This window comes from Neomonachus schauinslandi, chromosome X (genome assembly GCF_002201575.2).
Source record: "Neomonachus schauinslandi chromosome X, ASM220157v2, whole genome shotgun sequence".
In the NCBI taxonomy this organism is placed as follows: domain Eukaryota; kingdom Metazoa; phylum Chordata; class Mammalia; order Carnivora; family Phocidae; genus Neomonachus; species Neomonachus schauinslandi.
The window spans coordinates 122,166,266-122,186,849 of record NC_058419.1 but is presented as its reverse complement, the minus strand read 5'-3'; the positions used below and the strand labels follow the sequence as shown (position 1 = coordinate 122,186,849).

General features: G+C 47.0%; 1 protein-coding gene across 3 annotated transcripts in view; it reads left to right on the top strand.

Annotated features, from left to right (window-relative positions):
* STS (steroid sulfatase) overlaps positions 1-20,584 on the top strand; it is a 142,360-nt gene that overhangs the window by 51,242 nt on the left and 70,534 nt on the right. For all 3 annotated transcript variants that reach the window (XM_021679195.1, XM_021678538.1, XM_021679843.1), the window contains exons 2-5: positions 14,633-14,773; positions 17,641-17,762; positions 17,852-17,974; positions 19,427-19,850. In XM_021679195.1, the coding sequence (XP_021534870.1) occupies positions 14,637-14,773; positions 17,641-17,762; positions 17,852-17,974; positions 19,427-19,850 (806 nt within the window). In that variant the 5' untranslated portion in view covers positions 14,633-14,636. The remainder of the gene's footprint in view (positions 1-14,632; positions 14,774-17,640; positions 17,763-17,851; positions 17,975-19,426; positions 19,851-20,584) is intronic.

Genomic DNA, 20,584 nt, shown 5'->3' with positions numbered 1-20,584 from the left:
AGAGCAGAGAATGCTACCCTAAATACTGGACTTGCAGGATACAGTCCCTGCATGCCCATCTTCCTTTCTACCTCCAACTGTCTGTTCCAACTTTTTATTCTGAAGCTTGGCTCTCCTTATATATTTATATCAAAACTGATTTTCGGCTGAAGGCAATTTTGAATGACTTGCATTTAATCTTACTAAAGGCTTAACGAAGTCTATAGATACTGTTTATCCAGGACGTACCACCATTGGAATTCAGTGGAAATGCTTGAATTCTTTTATAAGTCCTTTAACGTCCTTATTCGTTATTATGGACGTTTTAGAGGCTGTGCCTGATCATTTTAACGTTTGTACATCTTACGCTACTTCACATGTTGTATGTGTATGTAACATACATGTGTATTTATGAATACTTACATATATGTGTGTATATACATAGATAGGTTTTTTTTCTAAAGGCAGACATTGAGTCTAGAAGACTGGTGGACACTAAATTCAGTATTTGCCGCAAGAAAACATCACAGCCCTTTGCCCATCTGGCCCCTTGTGTGAGCTGCTCTCTCAGTGTAGATGCTGTGTGTTAAGCTCAAATTAAGTCCAGTTCCCTCTGGCTTCAGAGGCTCTATGGGAGATCCACATTCTACCCCCAGAAGAGCTTGGGGTCTGACCACCAGGGAGGCTCAGAGGACTCCACTCTGTGCTACAGCCTACTGCCTGGCTGGCTGGTTTCCCCTCTTCTCCACATTCCCTCCACCTGCGAGGGAAGCAGACGAGGGTCTCTGGTGTGTAGGAAGTTTCATCCCATTTTGGATTGTAGTGCATGTGGCTTTCAGTGCATCCTCAGCTTTCTGATGGGTTTTTTAAAACACTAGGGCTTTAATCAAGAGCCTCATACGGTGTTGCTGGTGTGCAAGACCATCGGGCAGTTCCTCACCAAGGTAAACATAGAATCTCCATATGATGCAGCCATCCCACCGCTAGGTCTGTACCGCCAAAGAACTGTAAACAGGTGTTCTGGTGAAAACCTGTGCACAAATGTTCATAGCAACAAGGGTCAGGAAGATAGCCCTAAACTAGAAGCAACACAAACGTCCATCAGCAGATGGATGGCTGAGCAAGAGGTGGCAGCCCCTTACGATGGAATAGTATTCAGCCACGAAAAGGAACAAAGTGTTCGTACCTGCTGCGTTGTGGACAGACCTTGAAAATATTGTGCTCAGAGAAAGAAGCCAGACGTTCATGGCCACATAGTACATGATCCCATTTCTGTGACGTGTCCAGGATAGGCACATCCTTGCAGAAAGCAGCTTAGTGGTTGCCAAGGGCGGGCGGGTGGGCGGGAGAAATGGGGAATGTCAGTGTGGAGGATGCACGGTTTGCTTGGGGCTGCTGAAACGTTCTGCAAGTAGCTGGAGGTTGTGGGTGCACCACGTTGTGTGTGTTCTCAATACCACTGAATTGTACACCTTACAGTGCTTTAAATGGTGGAGTTGATGTCATGTGAATTTCACCATCTTAATATCCAAATAGTTAAATGGAAAGAAAAAAAAAAAAGGTTCTACATTCTGCTTAGAGATCCTGACAGCGATGTCCATATATTTATAGTCACTTAAAAAACCAGTCGTGATTCTGTGAGAGCTTCTATGTTGGGGGTGGGGGCACCCACCTCCATTCGTCCCTACAAAGATGGCCAGGCTGATGATCATTTCTCTCAAATGCCGTTCACACGGAGGAGTTAAGTAGCTTGCTGTAGGGTGAGGTTGACAGTCACAGCTGGCTGGCCATGCACTTAGCGGGGATGGCCTAGTTGTTTTGAGCCATCTTGGTCTTGATCCCTGATCTGGTTGTGAAATCGGTCATGCCTGGCCCCCATCCCTAACAGCTAAAATCGTGTTCCTCTTTCTCATCTCGAGTCATTGCCCAGCTGAATGCATCTCACCCCCCAAAAGACCAGAGCAAACAACCCCGGAGGCCTTCTGACATCACAGCCCCAATGACAAGACGAGGACGTAAAGAAACTTTTCACTCTATTTTCAACCCTTCTTGCTTTCCCTTTTTCTCCTTCAGACCTTCTGCAATGCTCTGTCTTCTCTCCTTTTAAGTTTGCTGAGCGTTCTCTCCGATTGCCTGTGACGTAGGCCCACTCCTTCATACCGAATGGTAGAAACTACAAATGTTAGAAAGGTGAAGTCGGGGTGCTCAGGGGGATCCTGGCCAGGGGATCCAGGAACATGCACATAATTCCCAACCTGCGTTGACCCAGGCTCTGTGTCTTCCTGTGAGGTCTCCAAGAAAGCTCTGTGTAGAGCAGTGACCTCCTTAGGCAAAGTTACGTTTTCTTACTTGCTCCAGCACCAAACTCCAAAGAAATCTAGCAACTTAGACTGGGACCTGCCCAGAGCTTCTGTCCTGCATGAACAAGACAGGCAGCATCAGTTTGTCCCATGGTGGGGACGGCTCAAGGTTCTCTGGAGCCTCCTTTATAAGGGTGCGAATTGCATCTCCTCCCCAAAGCCCTGCCCGTCCTGATCACATCACCTCGGAGGCGGGTTAGGATTTCAACATCTGAATTTCTTTGGAGTGTGGGGTGGACACAAACATTGAGACCATGACAGTTTCTATTTGTGGTTTGATCACAAAATCCTGCTGGGATTCAGCATTGCCAGCAAACAGGTCGCCTAAGTCTGGCCCCCTCACCCTCTACCGTGTCTTGTTGTAATGAGACTTCCGTGCAGTGCCGTCTGGTACCAAGAACTCTCCAGTTCTGGTGACCCCCAGCAAGCCCAAGAGGAAGGTGTGACATGATCACATTCCCCAGACTTCTGAGGACCCCTGTGGTTCGCAAGATGCAGTAAATTTTACCTAAAAAACCACGCGAGGTACGCCGTGATCACGAGGGAATGATGGTGGAGCGTTTAGATGTGGAGCTCAAGGAGAGGTGTTACAAGGCTGAGCGGCACCGGGGCGATTTCCTCCTCTCACACACTTGCCTTTCAGCCCTTAACGGCGGGCGCCCTTGACATCTCTGCTCGGTCAGGTCACAAAGTTGCCACATTACAGACCTTGGGGATCCCAGAGAGTTTCTCCAGTTGAAATGGCAATGGGAGAATCCTGTTTGTGAACTCCCTCCGACGTATTCCCCGTGGAAATGTGCTAGCCCGGAGGGGGCATGCATGGCCACGACACACGTGATTTCCGTCCATCCCAGTTGGCTGCTGGTAGGGTAGGCATCTCTTCCTTACAGGGCTCTGACGTCCCGAAAGAACGACTATTTTCAGGGCATTTACTCTTCCGAAGCATTGGAAACTAAGTGCTGACAGCAGTATTCCATGTTGGGCATTTGCATCGGTGAATGTGCTAGATAAATTTATTTATTTATTATTAAATATTAAATTCATTTATTTATCTTGATAGCGTGACTCCGTCTCAAAACGCACTTTGTTCTTTAGTGTGGAGAGAAACGCAGTTCACCGTTAAGATAACCTCTCATCTTAAAAGCAATCCACTCGTTACAAAATATACTTTTCACAAAATGACACTGTATCAAAGCTCCATGGCATTAAGTATCTTCTGGGGACCATGAGAGCATAAGTAAATATTTGCTTATGATAATCATGAATTATTATCTGCAAAGTGGGGAAACTGATAATCCTCTTTTGTCTTAAAAGCAAGCCATTAGATGTGAACATCTAGCTACAAAACATTCAGCTGTGTAGAATGAAAATAATGAATCAGGAGCAGTAAAAGTTTCTCCTGTGACATTTGGGATAACGTTCAAGTATTAACTTTTATAAGACACTGATATTTGAAGATATTTCAACGAACTAATAGAAGGTGATCTAGATGTGCATGTGTGTAATCTATCAACAGAGACAGGTATATATTTTCACATACTTTTTATCCTTCTATATACACATATTTGTGTTTATATATAGTATATGTATATATATATACATTATGTATATATACACATATGTATATATGCATATATATATAGAGAGAGAATATAATACATAGAGTGTGCATATATATATACATATATGTGGTATGCCAAAAATGCATTTATGAATTTAACCCAGAAGTTATTTAAGAATTCAATGAGAAATTTAATGATGAATAAAAATGTTCATTTGGGTTCTACAAAAATGTCTTATATGCAGGGGCACATTTACCAACATACATGTTATTAGCATGTGCATGATACAGTTTTTTCAAAATATGTACATCTTCACAAATTTTACCCCTGCAAAGAGCTGTGAAGAATTTCATAGCTGTGGGTATTAAGGAGGGCACATATTGCATGGAACACTGGGTGTTATAAGCAAACAATGAATCATGGAACACTACATCAAAAACTAATGATGTGATGTATGGTGATTAACATAACATGATAAAATAAAATTTAAAAAAAAAAGAATTCCGTAACTGTGGTCAGTAGTCCAAGAGTGCAATTAATGCTGATTAGCTATTTTGTACATTTTGTCTTTTAAAATCACATAATTGCCATCAACAGATGAGTGGACATTGGGTGCCTGGGTGGCTCAGTCGGTTAAGTGACTGCCTTTGGCTCAGGTCATGATCCCGGGGTCCTGGGATTGAGTCCCGCATCGGGCTCCCTGCACAGCGGGGAGTCTGTTTGTCCCTCTCCCTCTGTCACTCCCCCTGCTTGTGCTCTCTTGCTCTCTGTCAAATAAATAAAGTCTTTAAAAAAACTGGATGTGGGGTGCCTGGGTGGCTCAGTCGTTAAGGGTCTGCCTTCGGCTCAGGTCATGATCCCAGGGTCCTGGATCGAGTCCCACGTTGGGCTCCCTGCTCGGCGGGAAGCCTGCTTCTCCCTCTCCCACTCCCCCTACTTGTGTTCCCTTTCTCGCTGTGTCTCTCTCTGTCAAATAAATAAATAAAATCTTTATAAAAAAAAAACTGGATGAATGGATAAAGAAAATGTGGTCCATCCACACAGCAGAATATTATTCAGTCTTAAAAAGGAAGGAAGTGCTGAGTCTTTGCTACCACTTGGATGAACCTTGAGGATGTGATGCTGAGTGACATAAGCCGGACAGAAGGACAAATCTTGTATGATTGCACTCCCATGAGATACTCAAGAGTAGTGAGACTCATGGAGACACGGAGTGGCAGGGTGGGGGCCAGGGGCTGACGGAGGGGGACAATTAGAAATGGTTAAGAGGGTGACTTTTTTTTTTTAAAGATTTTATTTATTTTTTAGAGAGCAAGCGAGAGAGAAACAGCATGAGAGGGGAGAGGGTCAGAGGGAGAAGCAGGCTCACCCCTGAGCCGGGAGCCCGATGTGGGACTCGATCCCAGGACCCTGGGATCATGACCTGAGCCGAAGGCAGACGCTTAACCATCTGAGCCACCCAGGCACCCAAGAGGGTGACTTTTATGGGAATCTTTCCCACAATTAAAAATCATTTAAAAATTCCAAAATCAGTCATCAAATACTCAAACAACACAGCCATGTATAAAGTGAAATGGAATGCTCCTTCCAACCACGTCTTGCCCTTTGGTGGTACCTCGTGGCCCAGCCCCTCTTGTCACGTTTCTCTGTGAGTGGATTTGGGGTCCAAGAGTAGTGGACTAGCACCCCCCCATTCCATCAGTCACTTGCCACATGTCCTTGAGTCGGGGATGTCACCTCTCAGGCTGACTCTCCTCGCCTGTAACAAGGGAGTCATCCAGAGCCTCCCACATTGGCTGTTGGATGTAGAGAGTGGTTTCTGGAGCATGGGTACCTCGCGGCTAATGATCTGATACAAACTGAAGGCTGCAACTTGTTACTGTTGCTTTGGCCACTGGTGCGTGTCTACACCACCATGTCTTCTTCAGAAGCCTTTTGCTCTTGGAGTTGCTTTCCCCACTGGGGTGCAGTTTGTAATTACTGGTTGCTCTGAACTCCAGGGGAGAGAGGGGCTCCCCTTCAGCTGGCTTGGTTGGGTCTTGAGGAGGGTTGGGTTGCGTTGGGTCTTGAGGAGACTACGGGACCACTACCCTGTTTGCCTGAGAAATTCCCCACCTCCTGGACCGGGCTGGGAGGGGTCTCATCTCATGACAGGCTCAGTCTCATCACTGCCATAGAGCACCTGCCTCTTAGCATTTCTCAGTGTCAATGGGAACGCTCATCCTTGCCGAGGAACCGAATACAAGTTGAGGCAGCCAGATGTGGACCTGGGCAATGAGGGGAAAGGCTTTTCAGGAACCCAGACATCATGGGGTGTCGAAGGCTCCTCAGACTCTGGTTTTTACAATTTTCATGGGCTATTTTGCTTTGTGTGGATGCTTTCAGGGGCTTAGCCCTCTCCTCTCAAATTGGAAGAAAATACGGAGTCAGTTCCAGGCAGACTTAGGGAAAAACCATTGGGTTTGGGGAACATAAATATTACAGGAGCTTAGACGTGGTAGGAGCCCTGGTGTTGTCCAGCCGTAGACACAGGTGTGCAAAGATCAGGCTCCTCAGTTGCATGTTGGCAGGTAAGGAACTTTGCCACCAATTTGGGAAGCATCATGGCTGGACTCCCTGCATGCTACCCTCTTCGTCATGTCCTAGAGCATAAGCTGTACCAGCAAAGAAGACAGAGAAGTCAGTGGGAGCCATGGGGGTCTTCCAAAGACTTTCTGAACTTGGTGTTTCCCCAAGCTGTCTGAAGATTTTAGTTGTAAAGAAAGAGGTTGAGAAAAACTTAATTTTCAAATGGCTTTCATTATTAATACTATTACATTAATATAATTAACTTAATTGTGATATGTGTAGTTGAGTGTATTGAGAAATGCCAAGACCAGAGCTCCGTCTACTGTGGCAGAGTCTATAAAAATAGCGATTCGCTAGATAAGTAAAACAAATATTTATTTTAGAAAATAGCAAGCAATTTATTGTTTTTTATTAAAGTATACTTGGCACATAATGTTACATTAGAAAAATCATAAACAATTTAAAGGGCTATTTAAATCTATGGAAACACCTGTTTTAACACATATTCAGATAGGTTTTTGTTGTCAGATAATTTTTATGGTTTTAAAACAGGATGTCTATTTAGATAACGCTTTGTTAACCAATTATTGGTCAAGAAATTTATTGTAGATAGTTTGAATTGAATAAATCTGCCTTTCTTCTAAAAAATATGGTTTGTAATGTGGGGTTTTCTCTATTTTCAATATGCCTTTTTCCCCCATTGAGCAAAGAGATTAGGAACATTTTCGTTGCCATGGTAAAGTTTCTGTTATGTAAACGCAGTGTTAGTTTTTCTTTAATGAACAAATTTAATGTAATTACATCTCCAGTTACGAAAATATTCTTTTGTCTCCCTCCTTCATGATAATTCTGTTTTAAGAATAGCTACTTCCTCACAAAAGTGTTTTCTTGCTTGTTTGCCAAATTAAGATTGTTCAGGAAAATAATTTAATTTTTTAAGGAGGGAAATTATGCAGGTTTTCAGCAATGTGCCATGCTCATATTTTGAAGTAGAGCACTTTCATTTATTTTTTAAGTACTTTTATCAACTAACTGTGTTTTAATACTTTGAAACATCTTTATAAACGTCCATGCTTGTGGGGAAAAAATAAGTTCTGGTTACTTCAGACAGTAGTAATTTATATGCAGGGGGATTCTAAATGGCTATTAACAAACTTACATTTTCTAACATTTTGAACTAGGTTGAAAGGCCTAACCGTATCTAATGCAGTCACATTTTGGAGGTACAGTTAATGACGTAATGTCACATTGAGCTAACCAAACCCATTCTGTGATTCAGAAATTAATACTCTGTAGATATTAATAATTATTAAAGGGCTTTGATATCCTATTGGGTTTAATTCCAATTAAAAAAAAAGAAAAGGTCTATACTTGAACTAAACGTCTCAGCAAAATGCACAGAAAATTGGAATGGATTTTTCCAAAGGAAGACACAAATGTACAATGGATCTTTATTGTGGCAACATCCTGGTGTGCAGGAGATATCATCTTAAGCCCAGACATTTTCTGTCTTCATTGTTCTCTGCAAAGCTAATGGCCCCCATGTCTTTCCAGAGAGCAAGGCTGAAGTCTCCTTGACCACTCTCTCTCTCTCTGTCTGACACCTCATATCCAGTTAATTACCTGGTTGTATTAATTGCATCTCAAATCATTCCTGATGTTCTGTCCCGCCTGCCCCCACCTAGACTGGGTACCAGCATCTCTGTGACATCATGGCCGCTGGGCTCACTTTGCCTCTAAACTCTGCCAGATCCATCTGCCACGGAACAGCAGAATGACGGAGAAGGCACATCATCCCCTGATTAAATTCTGCACTGTCTGCCCGTCATGTCCTGGGTGGGCTGACAGTGCTACCCATTTCTGATCCCTGCTCTTCCTTGAGACTTTTCTCCAACGCACAGTGAGAGTCTTGCATGGAAAAACAAACCAAAACCAAAACAACGGTGTGCCACCATAGGAATGCTGTGCATTCGGCCATTCCCAGAAGCAGCACAAGAAAAAGAATGGGATAGGGATAGGGAAACCTATCATTTGAGTGGTTCTCTGCATAGTGGCTTTATATATATTTTCCTTCTGTACATTCAGAATAAAAGTAAAAAGACAACAAAATAGTTTATTTGAAAAAAAATGAATTTTGATCTTCGTGTACAGTAAAGGCAGGGTGGACCAAAGTAATGCTCGAAATAGCTGGATTTGGGGTGAAACTTTACTTAAGACTCACACGGAGCCTGGATTTTGCTTCATTTAATCTCTCTGTCAACCGTATCCCTCTGGGCTCCCATAACTACATTTTCCATTCCCGGTATTTTCAATCTTCGATCGTAAAACAAAAATTCATTTTTCACATGGTTGGTGAGCTGAGCAATGTGTCTTTAAATTACTTACATAAATTCTGACCACTCATTGCTAATGAAGCATGTTCTTAAAATAAGTTCAGCATGGCCTCTGAGCCTCTGCCATCAAAAGCCTTTGCAGATCCTCATTAACGCAACTGAACTTCCCATCCAAAGCTCTTGGACTTTGTATTATTTTTCTGCTCTGTGTAACAAATGAGTGTAAAACTTAGCAGCTCAAAGCAACAAGGGTTTCTTATCTCAGAGTGTCTGGGTCAGGAATCCGGCACAATGTAGCTGGTGAATTGCGATTGAGGTGCGGGCCAGGGTGGTGGTCTCATCTGAAGGCTCCGTTCCAAAGCTCACTCAGGTGGTTGTGGGCAGGATTCTGTTCCTTGCAGGTGGTCAGCGTGAGGGCTGCAGGCCTCCCTCAGTTCCTTGTCATGGTGGTGGGGGGAGGTATCTCCTACATAGAATCTCATTCCATTAAAATCCAGCAGGAGGAGGAGTCTGCTAGCCAGATGGAAGTCACAGTGTTTTGCAACCTGAGCACAGATGTCACGTGCCGTCCATTTTCCACATTCTGTTCATGAGAAGCAGGTTGTGAGGTCCAGCCATTCCCAAGGGGACGGGATTACACAAGATGGGAATACCCGAAGGGTGTCACTGGGGCCAGCATGTAGTCAGCTGCCACATTTTGCTTGAAACTCTGTTGCTGTCCTTATAGTTTACACAAAGTTATAATAATAGCGCCATGATGACTACCACTAACAACCACTGGCCCCTAGTGATGAGCCCCTTATGTGTTCATAGTGCTAAGTGTGTAATTTTATCTTCTCCGTGATGCTTACAAGGTATTGTTTTGATTATCCCCATTTTGCACGAGAAAGTACCAATAGAGAGGCTGAGTCATGGCCCCAGGTTTCTCCGCCAGCAGGCGGGGGGCCGGGATTGAAACCTCACATCACCTGCCAAAGCTATGGTTGTCACTCCAGTGGTCACTGGAGTGGGCACCATGCTCGTGTGGATTCCCTCCTTTGACCAGCTGGAGGCGTGTGGGGTCATTCTGCGGCTCGTGCAACTGTGAAACTCTCCCGAGGCTGTCACAGTGTCGGTTATCCGGCTTTTGCCCCATAAGTGTGTTGAATTGGAATGGATTTGGTTGAATTGTCAGTGAATTGCTTGTAGTTGTAAAGGTGTGGATGGATTAACTTCCTCCTAACAAGGGCTGTTTGTCTAGCGCTTCATCATTTTGGAGACTTTTTCTTCTCTTTTTCTTTTCATTGTGGGGTGGCAGGGGGATGTTCTTCCTGCCCTACTCCCCAGCTTTATTGAGGTATAACTGACAAAATTGTGTACATCTGAAATGGAAACGTGATGATTTCATATACATGTAGATTGTGAAATGATTATCACAAATCAGTTAATTAACATACTCATCAACTCACCTATTATTCACCATTTTTTGGCGTGTGGTGAGAATGTTTACAATCTACTGTTGAAGTACACAGCACAGTATTATTAATTGCGGTCTCCATGCTGTCCACCGGGTCCGTGGAACGTGGTCATCGTAAAACTGAACACATGTCCCCTTGGACCAACCTCCCCCCGTGTCTCTGCCCCAAGCGAGTGTGTTCCATTCTGCGTCTGTGAGTTCGACCTCTTTTCTTTTTTCAAGATTCCACATTTCTTTTCATACTGCATTTGTCTCTCTGTGTCTGACATCATAGGCCCCTTGTTCATCACTGTTGTAACAAATGGCACTATTTTCTTCTTTTTCGACTGAGTAATATTCCATTGTCTGTATAGAGACCGCATCTTCTTTATCCATCTGTTGGCAGATGCTTGGCTAGCTCCTGAGCCTTGGCTGCTGTGAACCATGCAGAGAACACGGGAGTGCCGGGGTCCCTGAGATCCCGGTTTTGTGGAAACCCTTTATTTCCACCATGTGCACTGACTCCCCACGGCAGAGACAGATCGGAGGGAATGGTGGATGAGCCTGAGGCTCAGACAGCTGGTGCTTTGTGCCCAAGACCTCGTGGCTGGTGACCTGAGCAGGGACAAAACCCCTGACTCGTAATTCTCCACACATTCCCCTACTTCCTGCCAAGCAGGGAGAAAAAGCCACCAAAGAGAGAACTGAGGGTAGCGTTAGTGATGAGCGAGTTGCTGCAGTCAGTACCACGGGTCCCTGCGTGGTTGTCTTTAGAGGACGGGCGGAGTGGGGAGCAGAGTTTGCTTTTCCGAGAAGGGAGGATGCTTGAGAGTGAGAGAGATGCAAGAGCGGGGAGCGGAAGTAGGTCTGGACAGAGAGGAAGGTGTTGCTTCGGGTCATTGACACATGAGGGTAAGGATCCTGAGATTTGGGTTCCCAAAGGCAGTGGACAAGATGAGTGTTGGGAGATGGGTGTCCCCTGGTGAACAGGGAAGGTGGTACATGGACACACACCAGTGACGGACAGGAGGCAGGTAAAGCCATGGAAGGAGGTATGCTCAGGGCCTGACTTTCTCTTTGAAGACCCTTCCCGAGATTGGTGCCCACGTGCGTGGGAGCTGAAAGGCTTCTGTAAGTGTTGGGGGCCTGTCCTGGCCGAGGAACATCATCTGTCAGCATTGAAGACGTGCTTGTGGGTGCAAGGGAGAAATTCACGGTCACTCGGATGGGTGGCAGTTTCCGAATTCTTCCGTAGACGCCAAGCAGCTTGCGTGGGACAGCCGAGAGGGTGAGTGGAAGGTGCAGGATGCAGAGATGTTGCGGATGACTTTACAGATGCCGGGAAGGGTGGCAGGCAGACAGGAACTCGGAGGCTCTCTGTGGGGGGGCAGTTTTGCTCGTGGGGTGCAGCTGAGCATCGTCCAGTGACCAGCAAGCCCCACAGCGAGGACTTCTGCCATCTCGAGTGCCGGTCATGCCAAGGCTGGGAAACCCTGTTAATGACAGCAATAAGCTAAGAACCAATCATCATTTCTTTACATAACAAATCATTAATAGTAGAAAAATACAATTAAAATAATAAGGGTGATGAGCGCCTGCTCCCGGTATTTCTTCACAGAGCTGACTCGGTAGAGAACTAGGCAAAGCACGTAGAGTGCCTGCACGCACGCAGAAAGCTGGGGTTTTGAAGTAGGAAGTTGTATTTATTTATTTTCTATATGAAGCGAAGTGTGAAAAGACTAACGAGTTGGAAGCACGTGACCGCAGGATTGTGGCTGTCGGCTTCTCTGGGTGTGAACGCCCCCCGTGGCGTCCTTGCGGGGACGGGAGGTTAGTGAGCATGCTCTTTTATATGTCGCTGGTATTAGTTACGGCTTCACAAGGCGTTCAATCCACTTAGGGACCCCTGCCGTGCCAACCCTCCGCATTCCGTGGGCATCCCTAACGGGGGTCTTTAGTCATCCTCAAAGCTCTCCTGTGTGTCACTCCTCATGCTGACAGACGGATGCTAATTTTGGAATCCTTCTATTACCCATAAATCCTTCCAACCATCTAAAACACAGGGTACCGTCCTCATTAATCTCCTCTTTGGTGGAGTTGGAGCGAGGCGTTGTTAATGGAGCAGAGACAACGTCGGCGCTTTGTCTCACACGGCTGTCATGGGTCCTTGTTTCCCCAGCCACTGCCCTCGTGGGGTCCCCAGCGTGGTTAGGAAAGAGAGCATCTTTCCAGCCTCGTATCCACACAAGTTGTCAGTCGTTGGTTGCTCATTTGCTCGGTCGCAGAGACAGCCTGACGTCAGAGGGTATGTTCAGAGAGCAGAGAGTACGGAGAACACGGCTGTGGAACGTGGCCAGACACTGTGGCCTTATGTCCTGCACGCCTCCCTGCTGCCCCCACGGGCCAGGGGGCCAGGCCTCTCCCTGGCCGGGCAGCCTGGTAAACGGCATCCCCACCATAGCCCCCGCCTCAGCTCTGGCTCTGAACGGACAGGAACACGGGCTTGGGGCTGAGAACCACTCGAGAGGGGAGCAGAGTGGGGAGGGAGGCAGATGCCAGATGAAGTGGGAAGCCGACGTCCACCCATAGAGCTGAGAATGTGATTCCAAGGAGGTCAGGCTTTTGGTTCCAGTGGGACAGGGACACTGACCCCCACCGCCTGTCCCAAGAGAGGGCTAGACAAGGATGGAAGATGGCAGAGCAGGAGTGGGGTTAGCCGAAGACAGGAAGGGAGTCCCTCCCTGTCTGTGGATGCAGAAGCCAGCAGGAAGACTGAACTTAGCATCCCAGGACCCAGAAAGGGCCAGAAAGCAGAAGCTCCAGGCTGTTCTGAAGATGGGGTCAGGAGTGAGGGTGGAAACCTGAGGATGGTTTGCACATCTGTGTGGAAGAGATTGGATTTCTAGGTCCCCATCCGAAGGCTACAGACCTGGCAGGTCCCCCTTGTCAGCCAGCCCCGGGAGGGAAAAGGCTGGGTCATTGGAGAATGTGCATCAGGGAGGCTCTGAGCTCGGGGCATCAGGCCCAGCTGGGACACGGGGAAACGAAGGGTTGGATCGAGGCAGAGCCATTAATGTCCGTGTTGGGAAGGGAGGGCAGCCAAGTCCTCACCCCACTGCAGTCCCAGAATGCGGCCCGCCAGAGGGACCTGGCCCCAAACAGGAGATTGAGGGGTGCTCCATGGAGACACAGGTCAGGAGAAGAGGCTTCCAGGTCCTGACAGTTCATCCTACCCACACACACGCAGGCCTTCCATCCGGCTTCCCGTGTCCTACCCTTCAAGGGGAGCAGACCACCAGGAACCCCGGGTATCTGCGAGCAAAGTCTCTAACATGACACAGCCCAAAACATGAGCACCAGCACGCGGCAGGGACTGTTCTGTGTTGTAGGACGGAGCAGTGAACAGACACACAGCACACAGTACACCTGTTTCGTGTTCTGTGTGAATTGGTTTCCCTTGATACTGTAACAAACTACCACCATCCTGGAGCTAATTCATTTATGCTAACGTTCTGGAGGTAGGAAGTCTGGAGTGAGTCTTACGGGGTTGAAATGAGGGTGTCAGCGGGCTCCTTCGGGACTTTCGGCTTTAGCGGCTTCTAGAAGGCCCCTGCACTCCTGGGCTCTTGGCCCCGCATTACTCACCTTTTACGTCGCTTTGCTCACCACGGACCCCTCCTTTGGTCCTGTCACCTACCGAATGCCCCACTGCCTCCCATTTGTGAGGACACTTACGAGTGTGTTGGGCCTAACTGGACGGTCCAGGCTCATCTCCCTATTGCAAGATCTGGAATGCCATGTGCAGAGGCCCCTCCGTCTGGAACGTCACGTGCTCACCGCTTGCAGGGATAAGGGTGTGGACGTCACCCAGTGTGAGTGTGTGTTGTGATGATGCTGTGGGTTCCCTACTTTGGGTGCATTTGCTCTAAGCGATTATCCAGCACCTGGGCCTGCAGCCTCAGCCATTGAACCTGGTTCTCCTTGAGTTTGGAAATATGTACCCGTGTTACCCTTAGGAAAAAAAAAAAAGAAAGATAATTTTAGAAAAGAGACGAGTCTGGAGTGCCTGTCCATCCAGGGCTCAAATAGAGAACTTTTAGCAAATTATGGAGCTGGCCCCCCCAGGAGGAGATGGCCCGTGATCTTGTTTGCATTTTTCCAAACAGAGCGTTATGTTTTCACATTGGGAAGAAATGGGAGGTCATTGCCGTCCTTGGAGGAAGAAATGCTTGTTTGGGAAATAAGAGCATCACTTTCCTTGCCCAGCGATGCATCAGCATGTGTTTGGAGCACATATTGTGTGGGGCGGACGGGTTGGGGGAAGGTCCCACAAAAGGAGAGGGTGCGCGGCACGCTGGCGTCCTTCACGTCCGTCTGTGTGCTTGGCCTTTGCAGGAAGATGAGGATCCGTGTCCTACTGCTGCTGTCCCTGTTTGAGGCCCACAGCCACGCAGCCTCAAGGCCCAACTTCGTCCTGCTGATGGCCGATGACCTTGGCATCGGAGATCCTGGCTGCTATGGGAACGAGACGCTCAGGTGCGGGGACGGGCTTGCTGCGTGAAGAGCTGGGCAGCAGGGACATGAGCTCACGCGCACAGAGCGCGGAATGCCTACACGTGTCAGAGCCCTTCCGGGCGCACAGGTTCACGTGGGGCTTTACGGAGATGCACACAGATACGGGCTAGGAAGGCGGGTGGGACGCGATCTGTTCGCAGAAGGTAAACCCAGAGGGACCGCTAGACAGATCTTCATAAGGACTCTTTCTTACTCAGAGATACTGTACTGCTTTCCACCCGTCCTCCTTTTCTCCTTTCCATTGCTTCCCCTCTCTTAGGCAAGTTTGTCTGTTGGGTACTGGCTCCCCACATGGCCCCCGTCCCTGCTGGCCACCTCCATGCCTTCTTGCTGTCACCATGAGCAGCCAGCCTGGCCGGGTGAGGTAGCACAGGACAGATGCCAGCTTGGAAGCCTGCACAAATTCTCAAGTTCCAGGGGTCATTGCAATGGGGTGAGAAGCACAAGGGAACTGGGGTCCGGGACAGAGGAGGGCGTTCTGTGTCTCACCCGTCTGCGCAACACCACGGTCACGACAGACGTATTTGAAGGGCCCCTTGATTTAAAAAGGAAAGTCGGTCCTTGTCTCATAGGATATTGGCATCAATACTGCATTTTCTCTTTATAATCATGGGGACACAATGTCATAAACTACTTCTGAGCCTCATCTTACCCACGATCAGTACAAACCGAATGGCGCGAGCTGGGGGAAGAGATCATTAGCTTTTACTAGAATTTCCTTGTAAGATCTATGAATCTTGTAGATTCATAGCAGGGGGACAGACGCGCCGGTGAGTGCTGTGGATGCCGATTGACTGTCACGGCCTCACGCCGGCTCCTCATCTTGTTTTCAACACCACACTGCAGCTTGGGAGAGTGTTGCATTGCTATGTGTCAGGCCAAACAGAAAGCGGGCATCTGTTGTTCTTTGGAGGAGAACGCGGCGTGCATGTGTGTGTCCGTCCCGAGCTGAAGCTTTGCATCAGATTCTGCTTGTCGTGTTTGGAATGTGTGCTCACCTACACTTGTTAGACCTTGAAACACACAGGCAAGGATGAGATTTCAATTGGCCACATACGTTTTCCGCCCCACCTTTGGCCTCATTCTGTAAAATGTGTAGATCTTACTTTTGGATGCTTCTCATACCTCTGTTGCTACTAATTTAGTTCCTCTTATCAGAGTCGTGATCATTTCTTAAGTTTTGTTTATCATTTTTTCACTTCATTATTTTATTAATATTTATTTTTATTTAAAATCAATTAACATATAGTGTATTATTAGCCTCAGGAGTAGTATTTTCTTTTTAAGATTTTATTTATTTATTTATTTGACACAGAGAGAGAGTACAACCTGGGGGAGTGGCAGACAGAGGGAATCAGAGAAACAGACTCCCCGTTGAGCAAGGAGCCCAGTACAGGGCTCAATCCCAGGACCCTGGGATCATGTCCTGAGCCAAGGCAGACACTTAACTGACTGAGCCACCCAGGCGCCCCTCGGTGGTAGTATTAGTGACTCATCAGTTGCGTACAACACCCAGTGCTCATCACATCACGTGCCCTCCTTAATGCCCGTCTCCCTTGTACCCCATCCCTCCCCCGACCTCTCCTCCAGCAACCCACAGTTTGTCTTTCCTACAGTTAAGAGTCTATTATGGTTTGTCTCCCTCTCTGATTTCATCTTATTTTATTTTTCCTTCTCTTCCCCTATGTTCATCTGTTTTGTTTCTTAAATTCCACAGTGGAATATTACTCAGCCATCAAAAAGAATGAAATCTTGCCATTTGCAATGACATGGATAGAACTAGAGAGTATTATGCTAAGTGAAATCAGTCAGTCAGAGAAAGACAAATATGATTTTTAATACTATAGATATTCCTGAATTTCACTGAGATAATAGATAACCTTTCCTACTCAGGTGTTGTAAGCAAAATATTTACAGTCACGTTTTAACATGCCATTTCTACCAGATCTCGAAAGAAAAAAAAAAGTGTACACAATCACAGTGAAGAATTCATGTCACAACGTACCCTACATCTGTCTTGTTCCATATTGGATTCCAGTTCTTTATGAATTTCATTTTTCATTTTATATTTTGTCAGCTCACACCCCAAAGTAGTCAGATGTTTCAGTGGGCCAATCTAGGCACGAGGAGGTTTAAGTCAGGTACACAGATTTGGACTTCTAAGCCTTCTAGATCTTGTGATGGAAGGCAGAAGCACCGTGGAAATGTGGAGTGTGAAATGCATACACTAAATTCATGGGTGGGAGAGCAGGTGGACATGAGCAGTGGAATGAAATGCCCTTCACCTTCAAGCTGTGCATTAGCAAGGGCTAGTCTGTGTGGGTGCTGGAGCAGGACCTGCAGGCCATGATGAACAGGATGCGTGCTCCAGCCTCTGGGCCTCTGTGTAGGAGGGAGCAGTTAGCTGTGCTTTCCCTTTATAGTGAGGAGCTGCTGTGATAGGATCTGTGTCCTACCCATGGACCAGGTCCCCTCACGGGACAAGGTTGTGGTAGGAGGCCCGCGAGAATCCCATCTCTGCCAGGATCTGAAGGATGGAAGGTAGCCAGGCTGGCAGACAGGCAGGGGCTGCGTTCCCAGTGGAAGATGTGGGATGAGAGCTCAGTGTGGTCCCAGAACTGGAAGAGGTTCATTTCTGAATGCCTAGCAAGTGTGGCTTGACACCCCGACAGGATCGGCCAGTCCATTCCCAGAGCAGAGGCACCAGAATGCATCACCCATCCTTCTGGTAGTTTCCCTGGATGATTGAGAGGTGACCCACTATAAAATGCACAGTGGAAACTGCATGTTTCAAGGTCGTCATGAATGACATGAGTCTTCTGTTCTAGGACGCCCAATATTGACCGGTTGGCTGAAGGAGGAGTGAAGCTCACTCACCACCTGGCAGCTTCACCCCTGTGCACACCAAGTAGGGCAGCGTTCATGACAGGCCGGTACCCCATCCGATCAGGTAACCCCCGGGCTCCATAGCCATGGCTGTTGTCCTCTTGGGGGCATCCCCGACCTCCTCTTTCAATAGGTCTTTTGTCCTGGCTTCAGGAATGGCATCTGAGTCCCTCGTGGGGGTGTTTATCTTCTCGGCCTCTTCTGGAGGACTTCCCACCAGTGAGATTACCTTTGCCAAGCTTCTCAAGAATCAAGGCTATTCAACAGCTCTGATAGGTATGTGCAGCTGAGGAGGGGGAGTCGAGGGCCTGGGCAGGGCGAGAGGGAGAGGGCATGATAACTGCCTTCTTAAGGATGACACCACTGATAACAGTTTGCACAACTTCACATGGGGAAGAAATGATTTCGATTCTAAATTAAAATGCAGTGCACCTATCTGGGCTATTTGAAAATAAAGATATGTGTCATTGTGTGTGTGTGTGTGTGTGTGTGTGTGTGTGTATGGATGGATGGACAGATAGTTAAATAGATGAGATTGATAGATAATGATGGATGGATAGATGGATGGACTGATGGATGTATGGATATATGGAAAGGTAGATGACATAGGTGATAGAGGCAGGAATGGCTACATCAGTAGATGAAATGGATAATGGATGGATGATGGATGGATGGATCATGGGTGGTTGGATGGATGGATGGTGGATGGATGGATGCATGATGGATGGATGGATGGATGATGGTTAAATGGATGGAGGGATGGATGATGGATGGTGGATGGATGAATAATAAGTGGATGGATGGATGGATGATGGGTGTGTGATGGGTGGATGGGTAGATGGTAGATGGATGGATGGATGATGGGCAGTTGGATAAATGGATAATGGATGGATGGATAGATGAGACACAGAGATGAGACAGATGATAACTAATAGATTGATAAATAGATAATTGTGAGTAGCCATACAGCATACAAAACTACATATACACACTAGGCTATTGAACATTTTCATTTTATATGTTAATACTAAAATTGTGGCAGACTTTGTCTCAGTTGACATTCTCATTGATTTTATTCAATTGGTAGGAATGATCCATTCTCCCGTTTTACTTGATAAACATAGGTCTATGCCGGTCATCAGATGACTCCTAAAATCTCTCAAAGAAGCAAAATGACCATCCTCTTTCCTCCCAACTCTTGTCAGAAAACCCTCATCATGTTTTTCTTTTGTTAGGCACTCACTAATTTAGTGGTGTAATTAACATTTTATAAGAAATGTTCATAGATGTTTAAAATAATTGCTGAGTTATGAGTGTGATTTCCTCATGCTTCAGGGGTAGTTTTTTGAGAAAGGATTCATTTTCACTTTTAATATTCAAGGGACAAAACCAGGTTGGTTCTACGACTTTAATTTTAAGGAAATGTCTTTTAAAAACAGTTGTGTTTTTCTGTGTATTTTTGTCACCTGCCTATTAATTATGTCAGGTGTTTGCCTTTTATTTTATTTTGTTATTTTCAGCACTAAGTTATTGTTTTCTGGTAGAGTGAGTAGTTAATACCCTGTTGTTTGTGGAAAAGGAAGCGAAACACTGTGGGGTTCTACAGAATAGGAGTTTGGCTAATAAATGTGCAGAGCGATCCCGCTTTTCCGTGTGTGGGAATCAGAAGCTCACATTCAGGTGGGGGTGCTCGTTGGGTCTAAACATATCATCCATTTGTCTTCTCAGGCAAGTGGCACCTTGGGACAAACTGTCACAACAAGACAGACTTTTGTCACCACCCCTTGAGCCACGGCTTTGACTATTTCCATGGGATCCCCATGACCAACTTGAGGGACTGCAAGCCCGGAGAAGGCAGCGTCTTCAGTGGGGGCATCAGGGTGCTGGTCTTCATCCCCCTTCAGATCATTGCGATCACGCTCCTCACCTTGGCGGTGCTCAAGTTCCTTGGGCTGGTCCATGTGCCCCCCGCGATCTTCGTCTGCCTTCTCTGCCTGGCCGCCATGATACTCGGCCTTCTGGTGTGCTTCCTGCATTACTTCCGGCCCCTAAACTGCTTCCTGATGAGGAACCATGAGATCACCCAGCAGCCCATATCCTACGACAACCTCATGCAGAGGCTGACGGCAGACGCGGTCCAGTTCATACAACGGTTGGTATCGCCTTTTATCCGGGTGCTGCCTGTTGCCACATGATGCTTGGTGATTTCCATGGAGGCTGGAGAAACAGGGTGGTCCTTCTAGCCACGTTTCCCCTTCCCAGCTGCAGAGATTTCTCCAGCCAGGCTCCCGGGAGGAGGGGTGTGCACAGTGGAATGGCACGTGCAAGGAAGTGTGATGGAGTGGGCTCTCATCCAAGGGGCTCTGCCAGGTGTCCCTTACGTCCTGTGCTTCTGAAGCCAGGCCAGAAAGTGTCTCCCAGATGATCAAAGGGGCTTCAGGTGTCACCACGGTCGTTACTCTTAAAGTGTGCATTGGGTGAGTATAGGTGTGGTTCTTGTGACAGAAACAACATAGGGAAGTCCAAACAGTCTATGTAAATTTCTGAGCAGAACAAGTGTATGAGGAGCCTGGGTGGAGCGAAGGATCTCGTTTAGGTCGGCTAGGACCCCTTGGGTGCACAGTGTTGAGGGTTGCAGTGAGCAAAGGGAATAACCATCCACAGAGGGGTCGATGGCAGTGCTGAGTAGAGACTATCTCAAGAACACCTGCTATCAAAACCAGACAAAACCATGTTGTTCCATTTGGAACTTTAGAGAAAGGTGGAAATACCATGTGAAAATCAGACACCTGGTCTGTGTGGTCAGTTGCCGGGCACATGCCGAGAACACGAGTTTCTCAGGCACCAAAGACTGGAGACACCCATGGGTCCAAGCTACAATGGCAG